This window comes from Armigeres subalbatus, chromosome 3 (assembly GCF_024139115.2).
Source record: "Armigeres subalbatus isolate Guangzhou_Male chromosome 3, GZ_Asu_2, whole genome shotgun sequence".
In the NCBI taxonomy this organism is placed as follows: Eukaryota; Metazoa; Arthropoda; class Insecta; order Diptera; family Culicidae; genus Armigeres; species Armigeres subalbatus.
In genome coordinates, this window is record NC_085141.1 from 183877373 (window position 1) to 183903141 (window position 25769).

Genomic DNA, 25769 nt, shown 5'->3' on the forward strand with positions numbered 1-25769 from the left:
ATTCTATTGATACTTCACTAGTGACGAATTCATATTTTCTAATATTCATGGAAAAATACGTGACACCAGAATAGAACATCTATTGACAACGCGGCTTTGCCTACTCATATCTCTATTTAATCGCGCTAGAAAAATGAGTTGGTTTAAATTCCTAATATTCAGGCTAACTCGTATGGCCATTTTAAATACAAATGCAAGTCGATGCAATACATCGGATAATGATAAATGCCGGTAAAATGAGAGAGTTTTTGAAACGCATTTTGCATACAAAAAAATGTTATTTGGCCATAACTTCTGAACCCATAGTTCGCGATATTGCCCATTTAGATTCACGATTTCCCGACCTATACTATTTGTTTTTTTTGCATGATGCCCGTAGTTGCTACTCCGTGATTGACCAGAACAATTGCAATTGCACAGGGAGGCAACGGATGGAAGCATGGGTTTTGCTCTCCAACCTCAATGTGCACAATCCGAGAGCTCTAGTATTTTGGATGGTCCATTAAGGCCCTGGCCACGTCATCACGGTCATCGGGGATGGGAAGGAATTGATGATGCAGTCACTCGCCCACTGCAAGCCGAGAACACCTCTGCACTCGCTACTAGCTCCTGCGGAATTTTATTAGAATATGGGGGTTAGGTTTTATGGCAGAGGTTTGTCTTGGTTAACGGGTGGCAATGCGGTAGTAATGAAAGAGTGGTGTATATTCTAATTGGCGTATATTCTAAAAACGAGCTTTTTGGCTTATTTCGAATTCTAACAGCTACCTGCTAGAACTAATCAAGTTTGTAGGTATATGATACAAGATGGAAACGGTATGAAAGCCCGTTTCCAGTTCAAGCGATTGCTAAAACATGATAAATATATATGAAAAGATACAAAATAGGAGGAATGGAACTGGCTTGGGATTGAATCCACGACCTCCTACGTATAAGGCAGAAGCGGTAGCCATATGACCACCAAGCCCGTTATTTCCCGACCTATACAACTTGTTGTAATTAAATAGGTTAAGTGTCCTAACAATGTCAGTCGTGAAATACGAAGGCGCATCATCTGTGGAAGTCGGGCCTACTACAGGCTCCAGAAGAAACTGCGGTCAAAAAAGATTCGCTACCGCACCAAATGTGTCATGTACAAGACGTTAATAAGACCGGTAGTCCTCTACGGACATGAAACATGGACAATGCTCGAGGAGAACTTGCAAGCACTCGGAGTTTTCGAGAGACGGGTGCTTAGGACCATATTTGGCGGTGTGCAAGAAGACGGTGTGTGGCGGCGAAGAATGAACCACGAGCTCGCCCAGCTCTACGGCGAACCCAGTATCCAGAAGGTAGCTAAAGCCGGAAGGGTACGATGGGCAGGGCATGTTGCAAGAATGTCGGACAGCAACCTTGCAAAGATGGTGTTCGCTTCCGATCCGGCAGGGACGAGACGACGTGGAGCGCAGCGAGCGAGATGGGCAGACCACGTGCAAAACGACTTGGCGAGCGTGGGGCTTATCCGCGGATGGAGAGATGCGGCCTCGAACCGTGTATTGTGGCGTCAAATTGTTGATTCAGTGTTATCTGTTTAGATGTAGACTAAATAAATGAAATGAAATGAAGTGTCCTAAAAATAGGTGATTTTTTTAAATACATGTTACGAATGGAAAAATGAGTCTTCGGGTCTACTTTAAAAAGTTTGTTTTTTTTTTAAATAGTAAGTAAGGGTCATTTGGCCGAAAGCTATTTGACCGAATGCCACTAGGCCGAAACCCATCTGGCCGAAAGTCATTTGGCCGAAAGGGTCATTTGGCCGAATTGGCCATTTGACCAAAAGGATCATTTGGCCGAAAGGACGAATTTGTCCGAATAGGAAAACTGGCAGAATATGTAGATCATTTGAAAAATGAGAAATGAGGAGTGAGAAGTGAGACGTCTCACTACTTACTCCTCATTTCTCACTTCTCACTGTACTGAGAAGCGCGAAGTAAGTAGTGGTACGTCTCACTACTCACTTCGCGCCTCTAACTTCTCACAGTAAGAAGTGAAAAATGAGGATCGAGGAGTGAGACGTCAATTTGGCGTCATGGTATTCGCCCAAGCGGCCCTTTCCCATAGCGTGAGCTATACTTTTTCACGTGTTTATCGTTTAAAAAAAATATTTTGGTCAAACTTCCAAGCCCATATTGCGATCATGCTAATTTTCAACAGGACAACGCAAGATTACCACACCCAAAACAATTTTGTGTGACATTCTTTGTGTTAAGCGTTTTGTATCAAATATCGCTTGCAAACCGATTAGAGAATGTCATACTTGTTATGCCAGCTCATTGCATTAAGCCGGTTTATTTGGCTTCGATCAATACATCTAAACGAATCTCGTTGGCTCCTCCTAGAACAAGTAGGGAAACTGCTTCTGGATTTCATCTCATGGCTCCGATGTTCATCTCATCAAAAACAAAACAATGGAAAAGAATTTGATTTGTAACTTATTTTTGTGATTTTTATCAACGGTGAGCACGCATGTGTACAAAAAGAAGCAACGAAATTGGTGCCGGATTTTTTTGTTCCGCGATGAGATGAATATATGTTCAGTTAGATGGAGACCGGAACGTTTCCCCTTTATGAATCCTGTCCAGCTATATAACTTTGACCCGCACAACCTGTCCCATTCCATTTAGCTTGATTACGGAAAAGGACACAAATTTGCATGGTGCTAATTTCACTTGGGCCCTCCTTAGCCGTGCGGTAAGACGCCCGGCTACAAAGCAAGACCATGCTGAGGGTGGCTGGGTTCGATTTCCGGTGCCGGTCTAAAAAATGTTTGGATTGGAAATTGCCTCGACATCCCTGGGCATAAAATTATCATTGTGCTAGCCTTATGCGAATAAGAATAAGAAGAAGAATTTCACTTGCATCACTTATTGCTATCCCTGCTACTTATCCACTTGCGATTGTATGATGATTCTCACATCCACTTAGCATGAAACGTGGATTATGATAGCCTTTGGTCGCATATTTCCTCATATGGTATATAGTCCAGATGGATAGCGCGTCAGTCCAGATGCGGGTTCTAGGTTCAACACTCGTCTTGGGCCGATTTTTTTTGTAAAGTAGCTGAGGTTGTCGAAGTATGCAGCATTTCATTCCCTCGATGGGAGTGAAAAACTAGATTAAATGTAGGCACAAACACATAACCAATTCTAATTTTCCCGTGTCCGGGGACCTAATGACAAAGCCCTGCCGTTTACTTAATACAACCTGTGCATATGTCGCAAATTATGGCAAACTGTACGCAAAATTAATGCAAGATTACAATATAATGTTATTCTGTCTGGAACTCGAATTACGCATATTTATAACATGTGATAGATTTAGTTCGGAAAAGGTATTGGAGGGTAACTACTCTCTTCGGAGGGATTTGATCCCACGAAACCAGTACGCTAGACAGGTGCTTTTCCTATAAGCTACGAAAGACCTCCGTCGTCCTCCGCAGCTTAGCGGGTGAAACCAAATTCCCAGCACCAGGCACGTAGCCGAACTCTCGCAATCCATTTTCAGAACTAACTCTCTCATATGTATTTGTGTACAATGTCAACCAAGTAGGATGAGTATCTAGGAGTAGGTTGAGGATGAGGTCACACGAGCAACTCGTGTGACCAAAATGGAAAACCAAGTCAATTCTTCAATTAGTGGTAGTAGTGTAGGCGACAACCCCTTCGCAAGAGGTGGGTTGTTCAGGTCTCCGCCTAGGAGGCCAGAGGCAATAGTCGGCAGCTCAGTGCGCAGCGCCAGCGTGGGTCACTCAACCTTCCTCTCGGCTAAAAAAACGCCGGTAGGGGTTATTGACGGCCCATGGCTTGTGGAGGAGATGAACCGCAAACGCGATGGGCTTTCGGCCTTCGAGGTGGCGACGGAACAGCTGGACGCCATCATCGACTTTGCGTCATCGAAGCATAATATCAGCAAGGACCTCAAGAGGAGCTTGCAGAAACTTCGAAAGTCTATGCTGGACGCCAAGCTGGAGAGGGCGGTCGGGACGGCCAAGTGTAAACCCGTGAAATCGGTGGAGTCGAGGTCTACCCAGACTGAGGCCCAAGGATTCGCGGAATCGGGCAAGGTCGAATCGACCGAAGGCGTGCCAGCGAAGACGGTGGTACCAAAGTCTACCCAGACTGAGGCTCAAGTATTTGCGGGTACGTCAGGGGTGACTGCTCCAACGGAGCAGACACAAAAACGGTGGAGACAGTCTCCAGGGGATGAGCTTCCTGGGGCCGCTCCAAAACGCGGAGGGTTACTACCCCGAACAAGGGTAGTGGGGCTGGGAAGCTGAACCCCGGCCAGGTACCTCCAAAACCGGGGGAGGAAGGACCTGGAAAGGTCCGTCCACTCAGGAAAGACGGTGGTAAGGGGTTACGGCAGGCTGAAAGTTGTCAGCCGCACCAGACCAGGGAAATAGAGGGGGATGACGCCTCCTGGACCCTGGTCAAGAACAAGAGGAAACCGAAGACGTCAAGGGCCGAAAAGAAGGCCCAGGCGAATGACGGTAGCAAGAAGTCTAGGGTAGGCGCCAATCGCTCCTAGTCATCACGGCGGACGAGGCTAAGTACTCGGACGTTTTGAAGGCGATGAGGAGTGACGTCAAGCTCGGTGAACTCGGCGCCGACGTACGTCGAATAAGACGTACCCGGATGGGCGAGATGATCCTCGAGCTGAAGCGGCGCGTCTTGAAAAAGGGCGCCGCCTACAAGAGGTTGGCGGAGGAAGTTCTAGGCGAGACGGTCGAGGTGAGGGCACTCACTACGGAGGTGAATCTAAGGGTTAAAGACCTGGACGAGATCACCGAAGTCGAAGAGCTCGTCACGGCACTGCGGCGACAGTGTGAAGTGGAGACGCCCACCGCAGCCGTCCGGCTACGGAAAGGTCCGGCAGGGACGCAGGTAGCATTGGTTCCGCTATCTGCAGCGGACGCCTCCAAGGTAGTCAAGTTAGGGAGCGTGGGATGGTCGTATGCCCTGTGGGCATATACGAGCAACCCAAAGTTTGCTTCAAGTGCCTGGAACCGGGGCACAAGCAATGGGACTGCAAAGGCCCTGACAGAAGCAATCTCTGCCGACGCTGCGGATTGGAGGGACATAAGGCACAATGCTGCACGAACCCTCCCAATTGTTTGATTTGTTCCAGCAAAGCTGTGAACAGCAAACACCCCATGGGGGTTCGATGTGCCCGGCGTTTAAGCGTGCTGTAAAATCACAGTGCAGGTAACGCAACTGGCTTGCTCGGCCTCGCCCGAATGTTTGGTGTGCGCAGGTTTAGAGGAAACGGCGGAACACGTGTTGTTCGTGTGCTCACGTTTTCGCGCAATGCGTGACCACATGCTTGCCACATGTGGTCTGGACACTACCCCGGACAACCTAGTTCGGAGAATGTGTAAAGATGAAGTTGGCTGGAACGCCGTTTTATCGGCTATCGCCCAAATCGTCTCGGAGCTACACAGAAGGTGGCGCGTGGACTCAAGGATGGCTAGTTCAGGCGCAAATAAGAGGTGGTCCAAGGGATCGGAGTCGGCTTCATGGGTCATACCGGTGGTCATGCTCTGTGGTCGAACTTGATCCTTTTATCGAACAAGTGGCCGCATGAAGAACAACATGGTATCGTCGCTTTCGCGGCTTAGATCAACCGGGCGGGTTCCGAGCCCGAGGACGGAAAGAGGGCTTGGTAAGGCCACCTGGAAAGCCAGCAACGCGCTGGCACGATACCATGGTGTTCTTCTAAAACAGCGAGTTACGATGTTCATTGCTGCAAGGACACGCAGCTAACCTCGAGGGTGCGTTGTGCACTGCCCCCCCTTTGTAGCATTACTTTCTTGTTGTACCGAAGGGACTATGGGCTTGGCGGCAATGGAAACGGTTTAGCTGGTCGGGGATGTAGTCCTGCCTCCCTCATTGATCCCTAACCCCGCACTTCCTGGTCAACCCAGGATGTCTGTTGAGCAGATTCCCCCTCCATTGCTTAGGAAGAAAAACAAAAAGAATGAGTATTTAGTTTTGTCTGGCTCCTACACACTTGCTTCATCAGCAACTGCGTTCTATAAAGTAGGCAGCGCAGTTGCTGATGAAGCAATAGAGCTTGCTGACGTTTAATAATCTTTATCTTTCAAGCGCAAATGCAGGATAGGATTTGTTTTCATCGAGAAACGTTTCCCGATGAAAACAAATTCTATCCTGCCTACGCGCTTGAAAGAGAAAGATGATTAAACTTCAGCAACCCTTATTGTGTAGCAGCCAGACAATACTAATTACTCATCCTACTTGGTTGGCATCTATTTTGCAAGCCCTTGGTTTTGGAGCTAACACATAGCCTTTACGTATACTTTGTATACGAGAAAGGCAAAAATTGGCTTGAATTTGAATTTTCACCCGAATTCTAAATGTATGTTCAATTATTATTGTTCGGCCGTGCAGTCGTGCCTCAATTAACAAGCACTGTATTCGGTTGTGACTTAGGTATAAATAATCCGATTTGATTGCGCTATTTCCAGGTAGGCATACCTGATATGCCGTACCGCAGTACTGTTGCAACGATGATGCTGTCAAACTAGGGAAGTATATTATTATAACATTAGCTGCTGCAATACTTTTTCGTTTATTCAGAACAAGTGAAATGGAAAATGAGCCCGTCCTCAAGCAACAGTTAATTGAGTATCCAAAGCGTCTAACGTTGTCGTTTTAGAAACCACTCTACTGTCACTCTCTGCCGTTAGAATGCAATTTTCTGGATCCTTGATTCCCTGTTTGACTAATTCATTAAGTTTCTGCGAGTGCAGTTTCGACTAATGATGTGCTCACAAAACGAAGTCTAGTTAATTGGACAACGTTTCGTGTGTGATAAGATGAATTATTCATTACGGTCGCTAATAAAATGATAATTGAACGTCTGTGGTATCCTTTAGGATAATGAAAAGGACTAATTAGATAATAATTGGTGCGTATTCCATCGCGACCCAGCTGCACACATTTTTGGGGTAATGTTTTCATATTGATTTCAATTCACGGGGGAAGTGGGGGAGGTGATCAATATGCCCCAGCTCAGCAAATATATTTATATTTTGTAAAGGTACCCTACAGATATTAACCATATTAATACGATCCGTCATATCTACAAAACAAAAAAGTAATTGTTTTAAAACGATCATTTATATTCCACCAACTGTTTGGAAGAACGGGTTAACATAACTATTTCGGAGAAAAATAAAAATATATCGGCCTCGAATGCAAAGTACCTATATAAGTACCGGTGTTGCACCGCGATTTACATTACATTCGGTTCAGTAGTAATCACTGCCCTATTCGTAATCGCAAGGCAGTCTGCCAAGCCGAACCCAATTTAGCATACGAAAATATTCGCAGAAAGCAAGCTCGCTGGAAATACTTACATGGTCTGCACTTATAAGCTACTTCCAAGAACTTTCTGTGACCCGGACAAGGGTCGCCACCGAACGTTTTCGGCGAGGCTAGAAATTTACAGTGCCGCTTCTTTTGGCATGCTTCCACGACTGTCTGCAGAAGAGAGTACTGAAACGAGAAAACAGAAAGCAACGCGTCAGTTGTAAATTCACTTAAATAATAGTGCTAATATGATTCCCAGCCACTGACTGTCACGTTTTCGGTTGAGGTTCGGATCCGAATGTGCGAAATGCGCTGGAGCACAAACAAGCAACTTATTTTATATCACCTACTCAACATGTTTCCCAAAGTGATCTACGTTAATTATTCGCCATAATCGGGGTAACTGTTTTGAAGCAATATTGTTGTAAGACATTTCCATCGTTCATGTGAAATTTACGGCTCGCTCCATTCTTCTGGTTTTAATTGGAGACCCATCTGAGCAGCCGTTCATTCCTTTATCACAATAGAAGCGATTAAACATGCCTGCGTTGAATGATGCTTCAGCACACTCCCGAATGGGTTTGTTTTGGAGCAGGTTAAGCACTGCCATAAATCAGGCCAAACCAGAAGTAAAGCCTTCTCCGAATGATGATGTTGTTCGTCATGTCGATGCTCTAAATTTGCCAAACAAGGATCCTATCTCTCCCTCGGCGGTTAACGCATTAAACAGAAGGCTTTAATGTTCAGAACTCACATCGGCGGGTAAATGTGGGATGCGAATATAAACTGGGAAAATTTCAATTAATATTCATCATGTCGAATTTATATCTCCAAGGGTTAAATTTATTGAATTCATTATGACGCCTTGCACTGATGTCTACGCGCTAAATTTCGAGTGAGTGCTCATTGCTGCCGAGGGGTAAATTGACTAATAATGACTTGGTTGTCAGCTGTTGCTAGCTGAATCACATGGTGGCCGATTCGCCTCATTTGCCGTCATCGATGCAAAACATGGTTGACATGTTTAGTTTGAGATAAATAAATCAATAATCGATTGAATTGCATGTAGCATGTATTTGCTTTCAGTAAAACGGGGATTAGTGTTTGTTCTAATGATTCCTTCTTGAGCAATGTTCTGAAGGTCGTCAGTTGGCAACGTTGTTAAAGAATAAAGTAACGTTTGAAGTGTGAGTGTACTTAAAAACTATGTTCCGCATAGTACCTATTAGTCACCACTACATCTTTCACCGCCGGCAGCATCTTTCCGGTTTTTGCACCTTTGTGCTAATGATTCGGATAGCGACCGGTCCTGTTACAATAGACTTTTCAAAACAATACAAAAATATGGTGGTTACTCAAGATGAATATTATTTACTAGAAAGGCCACACGGATCCGAAGTTATTCTGGATTCAAAATGAATGTTTGTGTCTAATTTTTCCTTTTTACTTTTGAAATGATTTATTTAGGTTTTCGTAGAATAAGTACGCGGGTATCACGTTAGCCTTGTGAGCAAAGGCGTATCCAATCCGGAGTTGTGAGGTTTGATTCTCGCGCCGGTCTAGGATGTTCTCGTGTGGGAAACATTGTCGGTTCCCTGGGAACAGTGTAGGCGATGGAGGGGAGTTCTGTTCTCATGCAACAGTCAAACAATGTACTTATCTGATGCTATCTAAAAATTGTAGAAATTGACAATATACACATTTAAAAAAGTGGGGATATTTCGTTGCCGGAAAACTCATGTGGCAAAATGCCTTCGCCAGCTCTTAGGGAACAACGCACCACGCATCAGCGAATCAGCATTTTGGTATAAACAGTACGTGGAGACGCGTAGTACATTGTAGGTTAGTCTCACTAGAGCGTTTTCCCTCGCCGAAATATTAGATGTTTCATCAAAATGTGGAAAATCTCGGGTTCCGTGTATACTCATACATTGGTGGACATAGAAAAATATATGTGGGAATGCTGATAGCTATAGAACAATAAGCTGAAAAATGCAGACCAAGTTCCAGTTGGAATGTAGAGCCATTGAAGAAGAAGAAGAAACAGAATAAGAACAAGAAGAAGAATCAGAAGAAGAAGAGAAAAAAAATAAAAAGAATTAAGTAGAAGAAGAAAAACTCAAAGGTGCAGCCCAGTCAGGTTGTACGCAAAGGTGACGTAGGACTACGTAGCTATTCGAAATTGATAATATTTGCCATAATAATTTGTGTCTTTTTATTAACATTGAGCAAACTGCTCGGAGGCCAACTGAATCAAGAAGTCGAATAGTTGTTCCCAGTCCAGCGTACTGGACTGCCTGAACTTAAGGCACGCTGCAATCGAATCAAAGAATTATCAAGACCAGAATGGTGGACCTCAAAAATAACGACTTCTCGAATATGATCCGCACTCTCCCTGATTATGCTAAGCCGTTCTGGATAATGACCAAAATACTAAAATCCAAGCCATCCATTTGATTCCCAACGACTTCTCGAAGGAATTGGAGATCTCAGCTGACGAATTGACGGCCTATATCAAATCGTCGAAGAACATGAAGGCCCCAGGCTTCGACAGCATCCTGAATCTCGAGCTCAAACACATGAGTGCTCCGTTCTTTGAGCACCTCTCGCTGATCTTTAATCAGGGTCTCCGGCTCAGCTACTTCCCATCGTCCTGGAAGTCAGCGAAAGTCATCCCCATCCGGAAGCCTGGGAAGGATCCTTCCTCCTCCAAAAGTTATCGACCCATCAGCCTTCTCTCAGGGTTATCCAAGCTGTTCGAAAAAGCTATTCATCATCGGTTACTTGAGTCTGCCGAAAATCTCAACATCTTGCTCGAGGAAAAGTTTGGTTTCCAACGCGGTCGGTCAACTGTACACCAACTGACTCGAGTTACTAACGTCCTCAGACGGAACAAGTTTGTCTCTAAAACATCCGCCATGGCCTTACTCGATGTCGAGAAGGCATTTGACATTGTATGGCATGATGGCCTGGTGTACAAACTACAACGCTACAATCTTCCCAGCTACCTGGTGAAAATCATCAACAATTACCTGTCGGCAAGGACATTCCGGGTCTCAATCAGCGAAGCGAGTTCCAATGCGCACAACATCGTCGCAGGCGTCCCCCAGGGCAGTATCCTCGGGCCCATGCTTTTCAATCTGTTCACCTCCAACATGCCAGAACCTCCAGAAGGCGGCATTCTGTCTCTGTTCGCAGATGACACCTCCATCGTCTACAACGGTAGAATGATCATTTAAGATGCGTATTGTTGCGAGGAATGACAACAGAAATTTGACTCAAGACGAAGTTTCTTCATATTACAAACCATTATCTTTCGGCATCTGTCTGTCCGAGCGATGTTCACCGATGGGTGGTTGCTGTAGATAGTTTCCACTGAGGTGGCGTCTTCATTGATTTTATACAAAAGAAGGTTGATCCGACTATCCGAAATAAACTTTCTTCAAAGTGCACAACTCAATCGTAAATAGCGAATTTGATAGCGCGTCGGAGGGAGATGATGCAGTAAATTTGAATGAATGGAATCACTAACAGCAACCAAACTACCACGCCAAACCCGATGCCACCGAAACACTCCATTTTCGCAATTAACTCTTTCTTCTCGTAAAATGTTGGTCCTGAGAAGCACCAATTTTCTTTTTCCAATGTCCCTTTCCAACTAACTGACACCACAATTTGTAATAAATTTTCAGCATCGGCACTGGCGGTGCGGGATCGCCAAAGTGCTATTTTTATGGTCAACCTTTTCTTCATATGGAATTCTGGTTCGTTGAGGTTAAATGATCTGCAGCAACACATCGAGCACCACCACCAATGCGATGGATTTTCTTTGAAAATGTTATTAGCGCCTCCGTGATGCTGTATCCGCTCCGCTGCGATCGCTTTGATGCGTCTGCTCTGCGTAAAATCTTGTTCAAACTGAAGATTAGATCCAAACCAGCAAGTGATTGATTTTTGATGTATGTGCTAGTGATTGGTTGGTTCACCTATTTCTAAACTTTTTATCAATTTTCGATAATAAATAGTTAAATATCAGTATTTCCATATAAATACAAAGAAGCGTTGACTCATCCTCGATCGAATGGTCAAAAAAAAAAATGAAAATCCATCGAGAAACGACTTAGATATTAAAGTTTAAAGTCTATCATATTTTCGTGACGGTCCCCGATTTTCGCAATCGTAAAGTAGAAAACACAGACGTAGTCCTACGTCAAAAAATCTGCAGTTAATAACTGTGGAAGTGCTCAATGATTACTAAGCAGCTAGGCGGCTCTGTCCCAGTATGGGGTTGTAATGCCAATAAGAAGAAGAAGAATCAATGCAAATAAGTTTAACCTCCAAGAACTCGCACCGTTATAAAACAATGAAAGATTTCAAAAAAAAGCTCGCTCTTCATTCACACCAATGCACAATGGGGAAATCCGATCTCAAAGGTGGAAAAAAATGATAACTTTCTTCACGAACAACTTACAGAAGAGATCAGGAGCTTATTCGAAAGGGAATTTTGCAAAGAATTCAGTGAGTGCTCTGCACCCTAAAATCCCTTAAATTTCCAACAAAACTTGTATAGTGCTATGTATGAATCTATAATGAAGAGAAGAACACATCTTTAGTACAATACTTGGAAGATAAAAGCACGAAAAATATGATAAACTGTGATGTATGCGACATTGGGGCAAAACGAGCTTAATAACTACATACAGAAGTGTCTCACGTCTAAAAAACATTTCTCACTGAATTTCTTGGAAAACTCCCTTTCGAATAAGCCCTTAATCATCTATGTGCGTCGTCTGTGAAAAATGTTATCCTATTTTGAATAAAAAATTACATTAAATGAGCATTTCCTTGCTCGAAATCATTGAGCTATATTATTTTATAGGGGAATTTGGGCAAAAAGGTAAGAAAAAAGAGTATCTCCCATCACCTCCTATCTATGATCACATCAAGACTCATAACAGATGACTATTCTTGTTTAGTAGTGCTATCGGGTATGGTTTGGAAATGTTTGGCATCGGTGTTATTCAAAAGTTTTTAAAAATCGTTTTTTACTCAACAAATAATCAAATAAAACATTTGTGAAACGATTTATTTAATTAATTTTCGTTCAGCAAACATTTGTCAATATCTGTTCAACACTTTGGGACAATAATATCAACACTTAACTGTAAATATTACTATTTTTTACAGAATACATGAAAATTGCACATAAAATGCACTTTGATGCTTATTTGACCCCAAAATCCCTTAAATTTCCAACTTTTACCAACAAAATATATTTAGTGCCCTTCTATGGATCCACAGTGAAAAGATAAACACAATTTTAGAACAATGTCTTAAAGATAAAATGACAAATAGTTTGGAAACTCGCGATATATGGGGCATTAGGGCAAAACGAGCTCAATAACTACATACAGAAGAGTTACACGTCCATGAAACAGCACTCACTGAATTCTTTGCAAAATTCCCTTTCGAATAAGCTCTTAATCTCTTCTGTAAGTTGTTCGTGAAGAAAGTTATCAATTTTTTCCACCTTTGAAATCGGATTTCCCCATTGTGCAATGGGTCGGGATTGATCCAGGACTAAACGGGTCCCAAAGGGTTAATTAAACATAAAAGTTTTAACTTACGCACGTTTCAGAATATAAACAAGGATCTTATTGCTTTTCCGCAAACGGATTGATGGCTTTTCCGCAAACGTGACCTTTAAGTGGTCTTGTTGTGTAGGGGTTATCACGCCTATCTAGAGAGTAGGAGGTTGAGGGTTCGAGTCCCTCCAAGACACGTGGATTCTTTTTCGCAAATTTCATATCAATTCGTCCATTTCGAAACATATGCTGTGCATATGCACAGCCAAGATATTTAACAAAAAAATGGTTTTCGTACGGCCGAGTTGCCGAATAATATGCAATTAATTGAAGAATCTTATTGTTTTGTCCCGCGCTGGCACAAAATATATCTGGTCACTTGTTTGAGAGAAATTAGATTTTAACGTACTGCTAGGCTAGATTTTGGCGCGATTCTATTTAAAAGTCTTAAATGATAAGCAATTTCCTTCTTCTTAATGATTTATAATCTAAGCCATGGAGCAAAGGCTACACTAGTCTCATTTATGTTTATTCATTCAAGCTCAAAACGGAGCTCACCCACGCAATGCCTATTGAAATGTTGGTGCCGATATTTTCAATAGGGATTGGGTGAATTATTTCTCCTATTTTAACAGTATAAAATCTCTGTTTGAGTTCTGTTTTAGAGGTACTACACATAAGTGAATACACACAAGTCACCACAAGTTCTAAACGGTTCATTCAAAAATAACGTAACGTTGAATTTGGGGATTTTGGACTCCTCTCCCCGGTACACTTCTTGTTGGAAGGTTAATTTTTTTGAGTAACGTATTTTTCATATTTTGTGAATAGCCCCTAGACTGAAATATCGACTTATTTGACGTATGTTTACGGCAGCTATTTTGAGTGCTATAATTAACAAACACTTAATAGTAGTTTGTGCAACAAGTTGCAAAAAGATGATTTTTTCAGCACGAGTTGTACGTTTATCCAACGAGGCTTGCCGAGACGAACATTGACTCCGCCTCCAAGAAAACGCTTCGGTTGCTGCTTTGTTTGAACGTGTGTGAAGTTGTTCGATCAACCATTTGACAGTTGGCGGCTCGGTTGGAAAAAATTAAAACGGTTTGATTTTGGTTTGAGTTGTCGGGGGTGGAGTCAAGGTTCGCCGAACATGTTTGAGCATTTGTAGTGAAGTTGCACAAACCCCCATATATTTTCTGATGGTTGGTGCTCAAGTTGGCGCTTCGGTCGTTCGTGTGTGATATTGTTGGTCGAATAAATTGATTGTTGGTGTCGCTGTTGCTAAAACTTGATGCATGTTTGAATAAACGAGAGGTGGCGTCAATGTTGGTCAAACTGCTTGACCGTGTGTACGTTCCATTATAGATGCAAAAAGTAAACAAGTCGAATAGGAACCACTTTTGATGTTTCGATTGGAAACAAGATGGCGTCTTCGCCGATATCTAATTCTAGTATTTCTAATTAAAAGCTCTACTTTATTACGTATTTACCAATACATTTGTACCTTAATAGATGCGTTGGAGCACATTTGTAAACATTTATTCTTTATTCTTTATTTGGAGCAGGGAAAAGCCCATTTGAGTAGAACCTTGGAATCTTTCTCAAATGGGCGCAAAACCTCCTCATCTTTTCATATCAACAGAAATACAATATTTCCAAATCATAGGGTAAAACAACCTATTATGGAGGGATTAAGCACCGTGTCAAAACAAAATTGATTACAAAAATTCTTCAAAAATTACCTGTTGGTCGATTTTCACATTGTAGTAGTTGAATAGGATGCTCGTTAACTATAGTTTCGTAAATATTACGTCAATTGTGCTGAACTTATGTTGTTTTGTTTTTATCACAATAAAAACAAACTACCGCAATAATAGGACGCAGTTGCCTATCGTTGCGATATTTTTTGAAGGTCAGTCCTATTGTTGCGGTATTGTATGTAATTCTTATGGAGAGCGATATCGCAACAATAGGGCCTTAGCACTACCGCAATAATAGGCTCAAGGAATTCAAATTTTTAACGAAAGATGTTGATTTTTCATCATTTTGAACGGATTTTTTTCAAACAAAAGCTATTCTAGTTGTTAATCCGAAGAGTTTTAGCGTAATTATTTTCAATGGTATTATATCCAGAATGGACTACTTTAACACTACAGCAACATTAGGGCATACCACAACGATAGGACGTTTTACTCTACATTGTTTGACTTAAATTACTTAATATTATAGAATATATCCTAATGGCCTATGCTTATGTGTGATACTGTTGGAAGCTGAGAGGAGTGTAGTAAACCGTTTCCGAAGAACACCCCGTGAAAGGTGAAAATCAAATGCGGTGGAGCAGCGATTGAAGATGCGACACATACTAGTGAATGGCTCATTTTGCGCATTTTGCGAGTACCTCTCAAGAAAATGAAAGATGTTTACCGAAGTGGACGAAAGGGGATGTTGAAGTTCAATTGAGAGAGCAAGGCCGGGCAATCAATTCTAGATTGCAGGAGATCTGTAATGAAAAGCGCCTTGCAAACGTCACAACGCTCACTTAACAGATCTAAACCAATAAGTTGACAGCGTGCTTCATAACTTGGTAAGCGTCTGTTCACAAATTACTTAACGCAAAAATCCGAGATTTTAACCCCCTCCCTCCCCCTCGTAGCAAAGAGTAACAATTTTGGCACCCCTCCCTCCCCCATGTAACGCGTAACTGTGAAAAATATAAAGGCAGATTTTTTTCTTCTCTGAAGCAAGTGGGGTTTGGTAATTTTTGAACATTGTTAGAATACACTGACAAAAATCCAATCATATCCATTATGTGTGGCACACATAAATTTTGACTATAGCATTTCCCACATAACGGCTATGTGAATTTGCATAGCATATATGTGGAAACACACATAGCCCTTATTAACTAATAACATATTCAATATTCATATATGGATTCTCCTATAGCGGGTGGTTATTAACGCACACATAAAATTTATTTGTAAATTTCTTTAGATTTTTGCCATTAAAAATGTGTGGATTTTTTAGAAATGGATAGGATATCAAGAATGTAGCTACTATGAAGAAAAATAGAATTTGCGACCATAACCATTCAACTCGCTGTCTTTTGGAATTACAAAAATACAAGGAAACAGCTCTGAGATAAAAAGTAAAAAACTACAAAGACTAGCATGGGATGATTATGACGAGTATTGTAGTGAAGAGAATAGGTTGATGCGTAATCATCGTTTTAAATAAAGACATGTCGTAACATTTGGTAGTACCCACCCCCTCCCCCACCTTTTAGTGTAACAAAATATAACACAAGCTAGACCTCCCCCTCCCCCCAAAAGCGTTACGTAATTTGTGAACAGACCCTAAGTTATTTGGATCATTCCAAGAAAGATAGCGTAGAGCAAAAATAACGAATTTTCGCTGAATTGTTCTGTTTTGGTAGAAAGGAGCCCCATACAACTAATGAATATTCTAGTAATGACTTCACTAACGCGCAGTAGAGCGATTTTAGACATTGAATGTTATCGAAGTGCTTCGCTATGCGGAAAATAAATCCAAGTGTTTTCGACGCTTTCGATGTGATAAAGGCGATGTGGTCTTTGAAAGTCAGCTTAGAGTCTAATAAAACGCCTACATCCTTAACAACAGATTCTCGTCTAATAGCTGTAAATCCGATTTTGTAACAAAAGTCAATAGTAGAGCGCTTGCGGGAAAATGAAATTACAGAGCATTTATTGGTGTTGAGGACCATTCAATTGATCTCGCACCATTTGACCAAAAATGTCTAGTTGACGTTGTAGAAACAGAGCATCCTGATCATCATTAATTTGATCATTTGAATTTGATTAGGGAGTATTTTTCGCATACTAATAATCTACTACATTGATTGGCTATTAAACGATGTTCCCAAACCAATTTTCAGTGGAAAAAAATGTTTTTATTGTAATTGTTTTCGTGTCCTACAGATATTGAATCCTAATTTTCAATATGAAATGTTGGTCCCTTGGCGTAGAAGTGCATGGATTGTGTCATATAGGAGCAGTGAACTTAAAACATGATCCCCGTCGAACGTAACATATTACAAACTAATCGGATACTTCATTGTACCTTTGATAGATACGTATTTCGACCTCAACAGTAAGATCGTCTTGTAGTGGAATTAAATTAGGCGCCAAAAATGTGATTTGATACACGTTTTGAAATAAGTACGGAATTAGCTTTCAATTGGTATAATAATAGAAGATACAATGTCAACTCGCACAACGTTACATTCAGACATTTTGGTGCTGCACATTTTAAAGAAATGTATACATTTTCGGGTTGCTTCTTCTGCATTGCGAGTAGCATGCCAGTTAGACGTTGACGCTGACCCGTATTTGTTGGGAGACTCTTGGTTCGCAACGGTGCAAAGCCTACACAAGCCTTATACTAGATTCCGAATCTGATGCTCGTTTGTCATCATTAGACAGGTGGAGACACAAGCAAAAAAAAATATCGTGGGCAAGTTTGAAATGTTGGGCCCGCGAGGTAGACAAAGTGCACGAGAATCAAATTCATGGCCAGCGAACTGCCAATGCCAATCTGCAACCATCGAATATTAATTATTATACCACTCGTACGCGCGCACCACACGACAGCAAACCTCCAACCCAAACATCGCTTAGCATAGTTCTCTAACCGCAACAATTCTCTGTGAAGTGTGCATTGAAAATGAAGTGAGAATAATCTATTTTCCAAGAGGATTACGTTTATCGGCAAACAGTGAAAATGAATGACGAATCACAGATAAACATTGTTTCGGCGAACGGTTGTTGCGGCAGCAGCACAAAATCCCCGCTTTTGGTCAATCACCGCCGAAAAGATTATCATGAAATTTTAATCAATTCGATTTCATCCTTTAGCCGAGATGAGAGGAAAATGTTGAAGGAGAAGCAGGTAAGCAGCGGGATTATCCGCAGAAACGAGGATGAAATTACGAATTTTGTGCTCTACGAAACGAGCTCTGATTAGTGAAAAACCTGGGTACCCGGTGCTTCGAAATTAATATTTTTTTCCAAGAATAGCGATTGCGTATCTGCTAAGGCAATCTAAATTTTACTTTGTAACAAACGTAGATTACTGCTACATTTCTGCATTTGATATTGTATATTTCACTGAATTGACCGCATGATCCCAAAAAGCAAAAACCACCGCTGTCTGAAAATGGTGTATGCTCGGGGGTGATAATGGTGATGAATAAGATTTAATCGTGTTCATTTGCATAATGTTTTATGAATTATGTACACTGGCACGGGTCAGCGCGCAAGGGCCTCTCATGTTAGCTTTACTGCGTTGGCTGTTTCCGGATAAAGGGATTAACTCCAATTAAAAGACGCTGCTACCGTAATACAAATTTTCCGATTTTGCGGCTTCGCATGGGTTTCGGATCGTTCGGCGCTTGAATGAAAAGGAGGGTAAAAAACTCAAAGGTGCAACCCAATCGGGTTGTACGCAAAGGTGATGTTGAGTTACGTAGCTGTATGTAATGTATATTATTGTTGTAATTTTACTTGGTGTGTCTTTAGTTCATTGGTATTTTACCTCAAAATCTCAGTATTAACCCTTTCCTGATCCAATACCGCCACCATAGTTGAATTTTGATTTTGAATTTTCTGCAGCAATACCCTCAGACGACCTTAACCGTTGCTGGAACAAAGAAGCACTCGCCACGAAGTCAGTCTGAGCCCCCGATGGCTCATAATATAAAAGACCATCGTTAAAGGCTAATACTGTCAACGGCGTTTGATGGTGGTCATCCTAGTGGGTAGCCAGATTATACCCTATAGGATACGGCGCGACAAAGAAGTTTGACAGTTCATTGATAAAAAATATGATTCCTTTACGTGAGTTGCGTTGCACACTGTGGCAGACCGCTGTATTCGTCTCTGAATACGTTCTACAGTTTTGGTGTCTTCAGCACACTATCGCGGGTGATTCTAAGCTTCATTTTGATGAATTTTATTTTTATTTAGATAAGTTAAAACTTACCTAGATAAGTGTTATCTTTTGATAGAAATGATAGAAATGAGATAGAGCAAAACTTTCTTCTACAAAGTGGTTTGTTTTGACGTTTTGGACTTATGCTCCATAGACACCTATGCGTCGGGCGCTGCATTTATTGTGGCAGGTATCCAAGTATCAGCAAAAAAGAGCCAAAGGAAGTTTTCTGGAACGCATCCACTGCAACAGCGAAGAAGATTCCGAGCGTCTCTACTGACACCAAGAAACGTAAGCGAAAACTTGCCGTCAATCACCCTTAGCAGAAATAAACTACACCAGCTAAAATCCCTGTAGGTGGCATTTAATTTGACGTCTATGCTTGTGATATACTTAGGAAAGATCCACAAATTTCAAAACGTAAAAATTGGCCATTTTCAAACCCTCCTTCTCCCTATGTCACACTTTTTGTATGAAGCCGTCACACTTTAGGCACCCCCTCCCCCTCTAAGCGTTACATATTTTATGGATGTTCCCTTATGGGATTGGTTGATTTACCAAAACCGTTTGCTATACTGTTAAAAAGTTCTCAATAGTAAATAATTATACATAAATATTGTAGTACACTAGAGTCGGTTTTCACACGTATGCGTGTTGCGTAAATTAAAACAGCGTAAAAAACGCGGAAACTCCAAAACACGCCCAAAACTTTGTAAATCCTGAAATCTGGGTGTAAAAATCGCGTAAAAAGTTATCCGCGTTAAAAAAATGCCTTGTCGAAAACAACTTCATCGTGTACATCGGGTATGAAACAAGTATTCCCATACCTCGACCAAACCGCGAGTCTTTCGGTCCCCCAAAACTAACATATTTGCGTGGAATATTTACTGAGTAAATCTTGATCGTTTTAATCACAAAATCCGCGTAAATATCAAAATTTGCGTAAAAACCGCGTTAAAACGACTTGAACGAAAATAGGTTTAAGTCCAAATCTAACCAAAATAAATCCAATACAAATTCAACGCGAATCCAATCCAAATTCTATTCAAATATCATAAAAACCCAATCCAAATTCAATCCATATCCAAATCTTAATTCAATCCAAATCCTATTCAAATCCAATTCAAATCCAATCCAAATCTAATTCAAATCCAATCCAAATTCAAATAGAATGAAAAATGATGATATTTTAGCAAAAACAATGGTGTGGTATGTGGCTTTTTATGATTTGTACTAACGCGAACTCATTTTTTTCAATTTATAAAAATCAATGCATTTTATACCTGGTGGCTCGCAAGGTCGCAAGCAATAGGGTAAATCCGGGTGAAATGCAACACATTTTTAAAAATCGACATTTCTCCAAAATAAAACGTTAAGGTGGTTATACAACAAAGCCAGAAATCGGCCATCTTGGAAACCACGTGCTTTTTATAGTGATTTTTCAAGAGCACGAATTGAGAGAACCACATTGCCCACGGGGATGAAACATCCGTAGATCGTTTGCTTACTTATGCTAAACAATCGACTTTAATTTCAGCATTGTGCGAAAATTATTACGCTAGATTTGAACTTTTGACAATAGGAGTAGAAAACCGTGTGGTGAATTCAAAATTCACCACATGGCTTGATTGTATAATCACCTTAAATTGAAACTGTTTTTACTGTTTTTGACAGTTTAGTTATCCTACTACATTGTGTAGAAATCATTCGCAAAACAAATTAAATCGGACTGTAGCATTTATATTTGAATGAAAAAGTCAAATCCGAGTGAGTCGCCACACCTCAGGGGGAGACGCCGCACGTAAAAAATGTTGTAGAAATAAGATTATAATTTGTTTTTGGCGTTGAACTTGCTTTTTCAGAAAAGCATAATCATTATGTATTGTAATGTATTACAACCCAAAAACAAACAAATTTCTTCGCGTAAAACATTTCTTTTGTCTACTGAATTTTACATGATTTCCCCACTTAATAATAATATTTCATTGAAGTGTTGATAATAGGTAGATGCGGCGTATCACCATGATTTGTTTGCGGCATCTATACCGATTGCAAAGGATGGATGCCACATCACTATAATTTTTACTCAAAACATAAATTCCTTCCAAACATAACCTATAAGGTTTTTAGAGGATTCAAATAATGGAACAAACATGTGGATTTGTAAGAATTTCCCTAAACCGTACAAAAAATTTTTAATAAAAAATAGCGTTTGAAATTTTACGGCCTTTGCGGCATACATAAAAGTATACACTGGTGGAAACAAGTATAAAAACAAGCTCAGTTTCCATACAAAATGGCCATGTTGCGATGTATCTCGATTCTTAGCGATTAGATTGGGCTGATTTTTTGCCAGCAGGCCTAAAATGACTGAAAGCAGCATTCGACTGCCTTAATCACGATATTCTGATAGCAAAGCTGAACAAGCTCGGCATTGGTGGCGCACTCCTGAATTGGTTAAATTCATACCTACGGGACCGCGTACTTAAGGTCAAAATTGGCTCATGTTATTCCTCCCCATTCGTCAGTACTTCAGGCGTACCCCAAGGTAGCAATCTTGGACCGACGCTGTTTGCGTTATTTTTCAACGACGTCTGCACGAGAATACCCCACTGCTCCAGATCGCTGTACGCAGACGATCTTAAGATTTTCAACACTGTTCGCTCCATTGAAGATGCACAACACCTCCAACAGCTTTTAACCAATTTTGAAAACTGGTGCAGCCGCAACAAAATGTCCCTTAGCCTCAATAAGTGTCAGGTAATTACATTCTCACGTAAGCAGATTGATATTGAGGCTTCTTATCAACTCAATGGCGAAACCCTGCAGAGAGTTTTATCCGTAACGGATTTAGGAGTAACACTCGATTCCAAACTTAACTTCATACAACATATGACTTCCATTGTTAGTAAGGCAAATCGTCAACTACTTAGGTTTGTGACGCCGGTGACTTACGGATTTTTCGGATGTAGAAAACATACACTGTAGAACTGTGGTCTAGAACTAACTTTATTACTAATGCTAAGCCGTATATATAAATGAATGTACAATATATTCTACCTGATTTTGACTCATTATCTTTTGGGTCCCTTTCTTATTATCTCTACTTTGTTATCGCCGCCACTATCGGTGCGTCACTATTTTGTTACAATTTATGGGTCTCTTTCTTGGTCCTTCGTAGAAGATTAGTTTATGACATAATTGTCTCGGGTAGCAGAGAATTATCAACTATGCGCATATTGCAACTAACAATATGCCATGCGGTGCGCTGTATAGCTTAACGAAAATGACAACTTGAGTTTGAAATGCAAATTGATTGATTCGCGTTCGTTACATTCCGGACCCCGTAAATCTACTAGATTTACAATAATAACTGTCGATAAGCGATTTATTACTTATTATGAAATGATATTGATATTGTCTTTTTACTTAGGACTAGACATTTGTGTTGATTTTTGGATACACATTTCCTCTATACAGGTTCATTTCTGTTTCTTCTGTTTCATTGTTTGGTTGTTGATTCTCTTCTGAACATCTATTATTTTCCATTTTGTTTACCGTCTCCCTTCTAATGTTTTTATGCGACAAAAATTAGTTAATGAGTCCCAGAATGATGCTATTAGTTTCCAACTGAAACCATAGATGTCATATAATATCTGACTATGTATGATTGTATCAACAATAAATTTTAAACCTCGAGCGAATAGGTAAATACCGATGAATGTTGACGTAGTGTTTCCCAACCATGTGCTCCAAGACAACACTTTGTTCCAGTACTTATGTATTGCACCATCAATTATTTTCTCAGATAATAAAGCATCAAATCTAAAGCCTTGAGTATTAGGATTTTGTCCAGCTAAAATTTTATAAACTACAGAAGATGCTACACGTCTTTCGCCTTGTTCATATATCATGTTCCTCATTTTGACCAAACTGTTGGAATCATAAACCCCACTCTCCATTAAGTTTGGCAATGGCGTGTATGACCAGCTGGTAACAATATCAGTTGATAGTTTACTTGGCGCAGTGGTTTCTCGTAATCTTCCATCTGTGGTATACCATCTGTTCCCAAATTTGAATTTGGCAGGAAGTAGAGGAGTACACTCTATTTCTGTTCCTAATGTTTGTAAAACGCGTGTAACTGGAGCTAAAAACATTGACACATTATTGTAAAGAACGGGAATTTCTTGATAACATTGCTCAGTAAATCTTGGTGTAATGTAAACAGGTTTACACTCCAAAACGTGCAAAACTTCGCCAGCGACTACTGCTGTGTAACCATTTCTCTTCGTTATGTTGCTGACGAATTCATTCGGGTTAAGCCTAGCCAGTGTAAGCTTAGTTTCTAAAAGAACTTTATCTAATTTACACATTTCAGCCATAACCATATTGTAAATATCATTTAAAGATTGACCAATGTAACTTTCTACGAGAGTAATTTTGGAATTAAAATAAGTAAACAAATCCAAATTTTTTCCACTGTTTGCTTTTCTTGTAAATGGAGATCTAATACTCTGTGTTTCAATTATTAAAATTCTAGGATGATCAGTAGTAAATCCGTTGTAACCACAAATGCGAGTATCTTCTCGTGTTTTGATCGAAAATACTTGCGTTTCTGAAATAGTGCTGTAAACTACTGAATGAGTTTTCTTTATATTACCCTCTAAACTTGTAGTTTTATTGACAAGTCCTTCATAAATTACTTCAAATTCAGTTGTTTCACAGGACTGATTCAAGTCTACATTCCAGGTCAAATAACCTTCTTCGGAATCTAGACATGTTCCAATCGAATACGTACACATTAAACCATTTTTCAAAAATATCTGATCATTTTCAAGGTCAATATTTGCAATATAATCGTATAGAGCAATCTCGTACTCATAATAAACTAGTGCCCCAGTCCATGTATAGAATGGTGTACTATATGTGCCTCCGTTGCATGAATTTCCAGTCACGCTACCTACAATAAGCGTTTCACCTTGTAGTGGAATTTAACTTCAGCTCATTAATTTGTCTGTCATGAGTCAGCGATACCATTCCTAAAGCGTGTACCTTTGTACATTCCTCTGAATTGAATTCTTTGACGATGTAAGAATATCCATACTGATAATCTGAAGTATGCGAAAATGAGCCACAATGTCTTATGGACCTTCGAATTATTACCTTAAACCTGTATTGTTATTTCTGTTGAACTCAAATTACTTTTCTGAGGAATACAAGAAGCTACATCAAGAAGCGAGTAACTTGTCATGTTTACCTCTGGGTTGGCACAGTCAAATGCTATCAATCCTCTAGTTTCGAAACCAAAGATTAATGTAAACATGTATACGAGCAACATAAACGTTATGAGGTTACTAGGATTTTTGTTCTTATGGTTTTATTCGAACGTAGATCGCACATTTCTTCATGATCATTTTGATTCGGGATTAAATCTGGTGAATCTAGTTTCTTCGGTTCTGAAAGTGGAATTGTGTCATGCCTTCCTTGAAAGTTTTGAGTTTGTTGAAATAAATCATCATTTGTTTCTAAAGATGGCTTTGGCTTTTGAATTTTCCGAACATCTAAAACTGCCACTTTGACGGCTGGCCTTTTATAAATACCTTTAGATGTTTTAATTTCAGCAGATCTTACTTGTCCATCTTTAGCCATTCTAACACTGATTACTCGACCTTTCAACCATGTTCCAGGAGGTGCCTTATCATCAGTTATTACAACAATATCGTCAACTTTAATAGGTTCAATTTGATTAGTCCATTTATTTCGTTTCAACAACAATGGAAGGTACTCTTTCGTCCACCGATCCCAAAAATATTTCCCATAGTTTTGAACCTTTTTCCAATGATGTTTTTCTAAGTGAATTGCTGTTGGATCATAAGGTGGTACATATTCTCCAGCACGACCAATTAGAATATGAAATGGTGTCATTATTTCGTCGTCGATATCTTCTACTGGTATGTGTGTTAAAGGACGAGAGTTTAAAATAAATTCTACTTGGATCAGAGCAGATCTTAAAATTGCTGGTCGTGGTAAACGACTACCATACTGCTTCAGCATTTTGTATAGTGATAACTTTATGATTCTAATAAGCCTCTCCCATACTCCGCCAAAATGCGATGCCGCGGGAGGATTGAATGTCCATTTTAAGGCTAATGCTGCCGCATCACCGTTTCTCATTCTTTTATCAATATTCACAATTAGTTCTTTTAATTCATTGTCAGCTCCAACAAAGTTCGTGCCATTATCGCTGTAAAGGTGCTTAACTTTTCCTCTTCTGTTTTGAAAATTACGCAAACAGACAATAAAAGAATCTGTATCTAACTTCTCAGCCATTTCGATGTGAACTGCTCTACTAGACATACATGTAAAAATCACACCCCAACGTTTTTCTCTTGATCGTTTTACTGCAACTTCAAATGGACCAAAGTAATCCACTCCAGTATGCGTAAATGGATACAAGAAAGATTCGGTCCGATAATCTGGTAAGGGTGCCATCATGGGTGGTACTGGTTTTGCGTTAGCAATAATGCATTCTTGGCAATATTTCTTGACCTTTTCAAAAGTGACCTTTGTTTAATAATCCAAAACTTTTGAAGAATAGCTGCAATTACGACATTGTCATTCTGATGCAAATACCGTTCATGATATGTCTTTACAATTAAAAAGAAATATTATGTTCATATGGTAATATAATAGGCTTTCTTGCTGATTCAGGTATGCTTCTTGCGTGTTCCAATCTTCCTCTTGATCTGAGTACTCCCTGATTATCAAGCATTGGACTCAATTTTCGTAAGTTGCTGGATTTTTCTATTTCTTTACCTTCTTTCAGTAATGTTACTTC

At 40.4% G+C, this 25769-nt stretch overlaps 1 protein-coding gene across 4 annotated transcripts in view; it reads right to left on the reverse strand.

Moving 5' to 3' along the window:
- Positions 1 to 25769, reverse strand: part of LOC134225949 (protein eva-1) — a 586714-nt gene that overhangs the window by 69908 nt on the left and 491037 nt on the right. For all 4 annotated transcript variants that reach the window (XM_062706410.1, XM_062706406.1, XM_062706407.1 and 1 more), the window contains one exon: positions 7418 to 7556. In XM_062706410.1, the coding sequence (XP_062562394.1) occupies positions 7418 to 7556 (139 nt within the window). The remainder of the gene's footprint in view (positions 1 to 7417; positions 7557 to 25769) is intronic.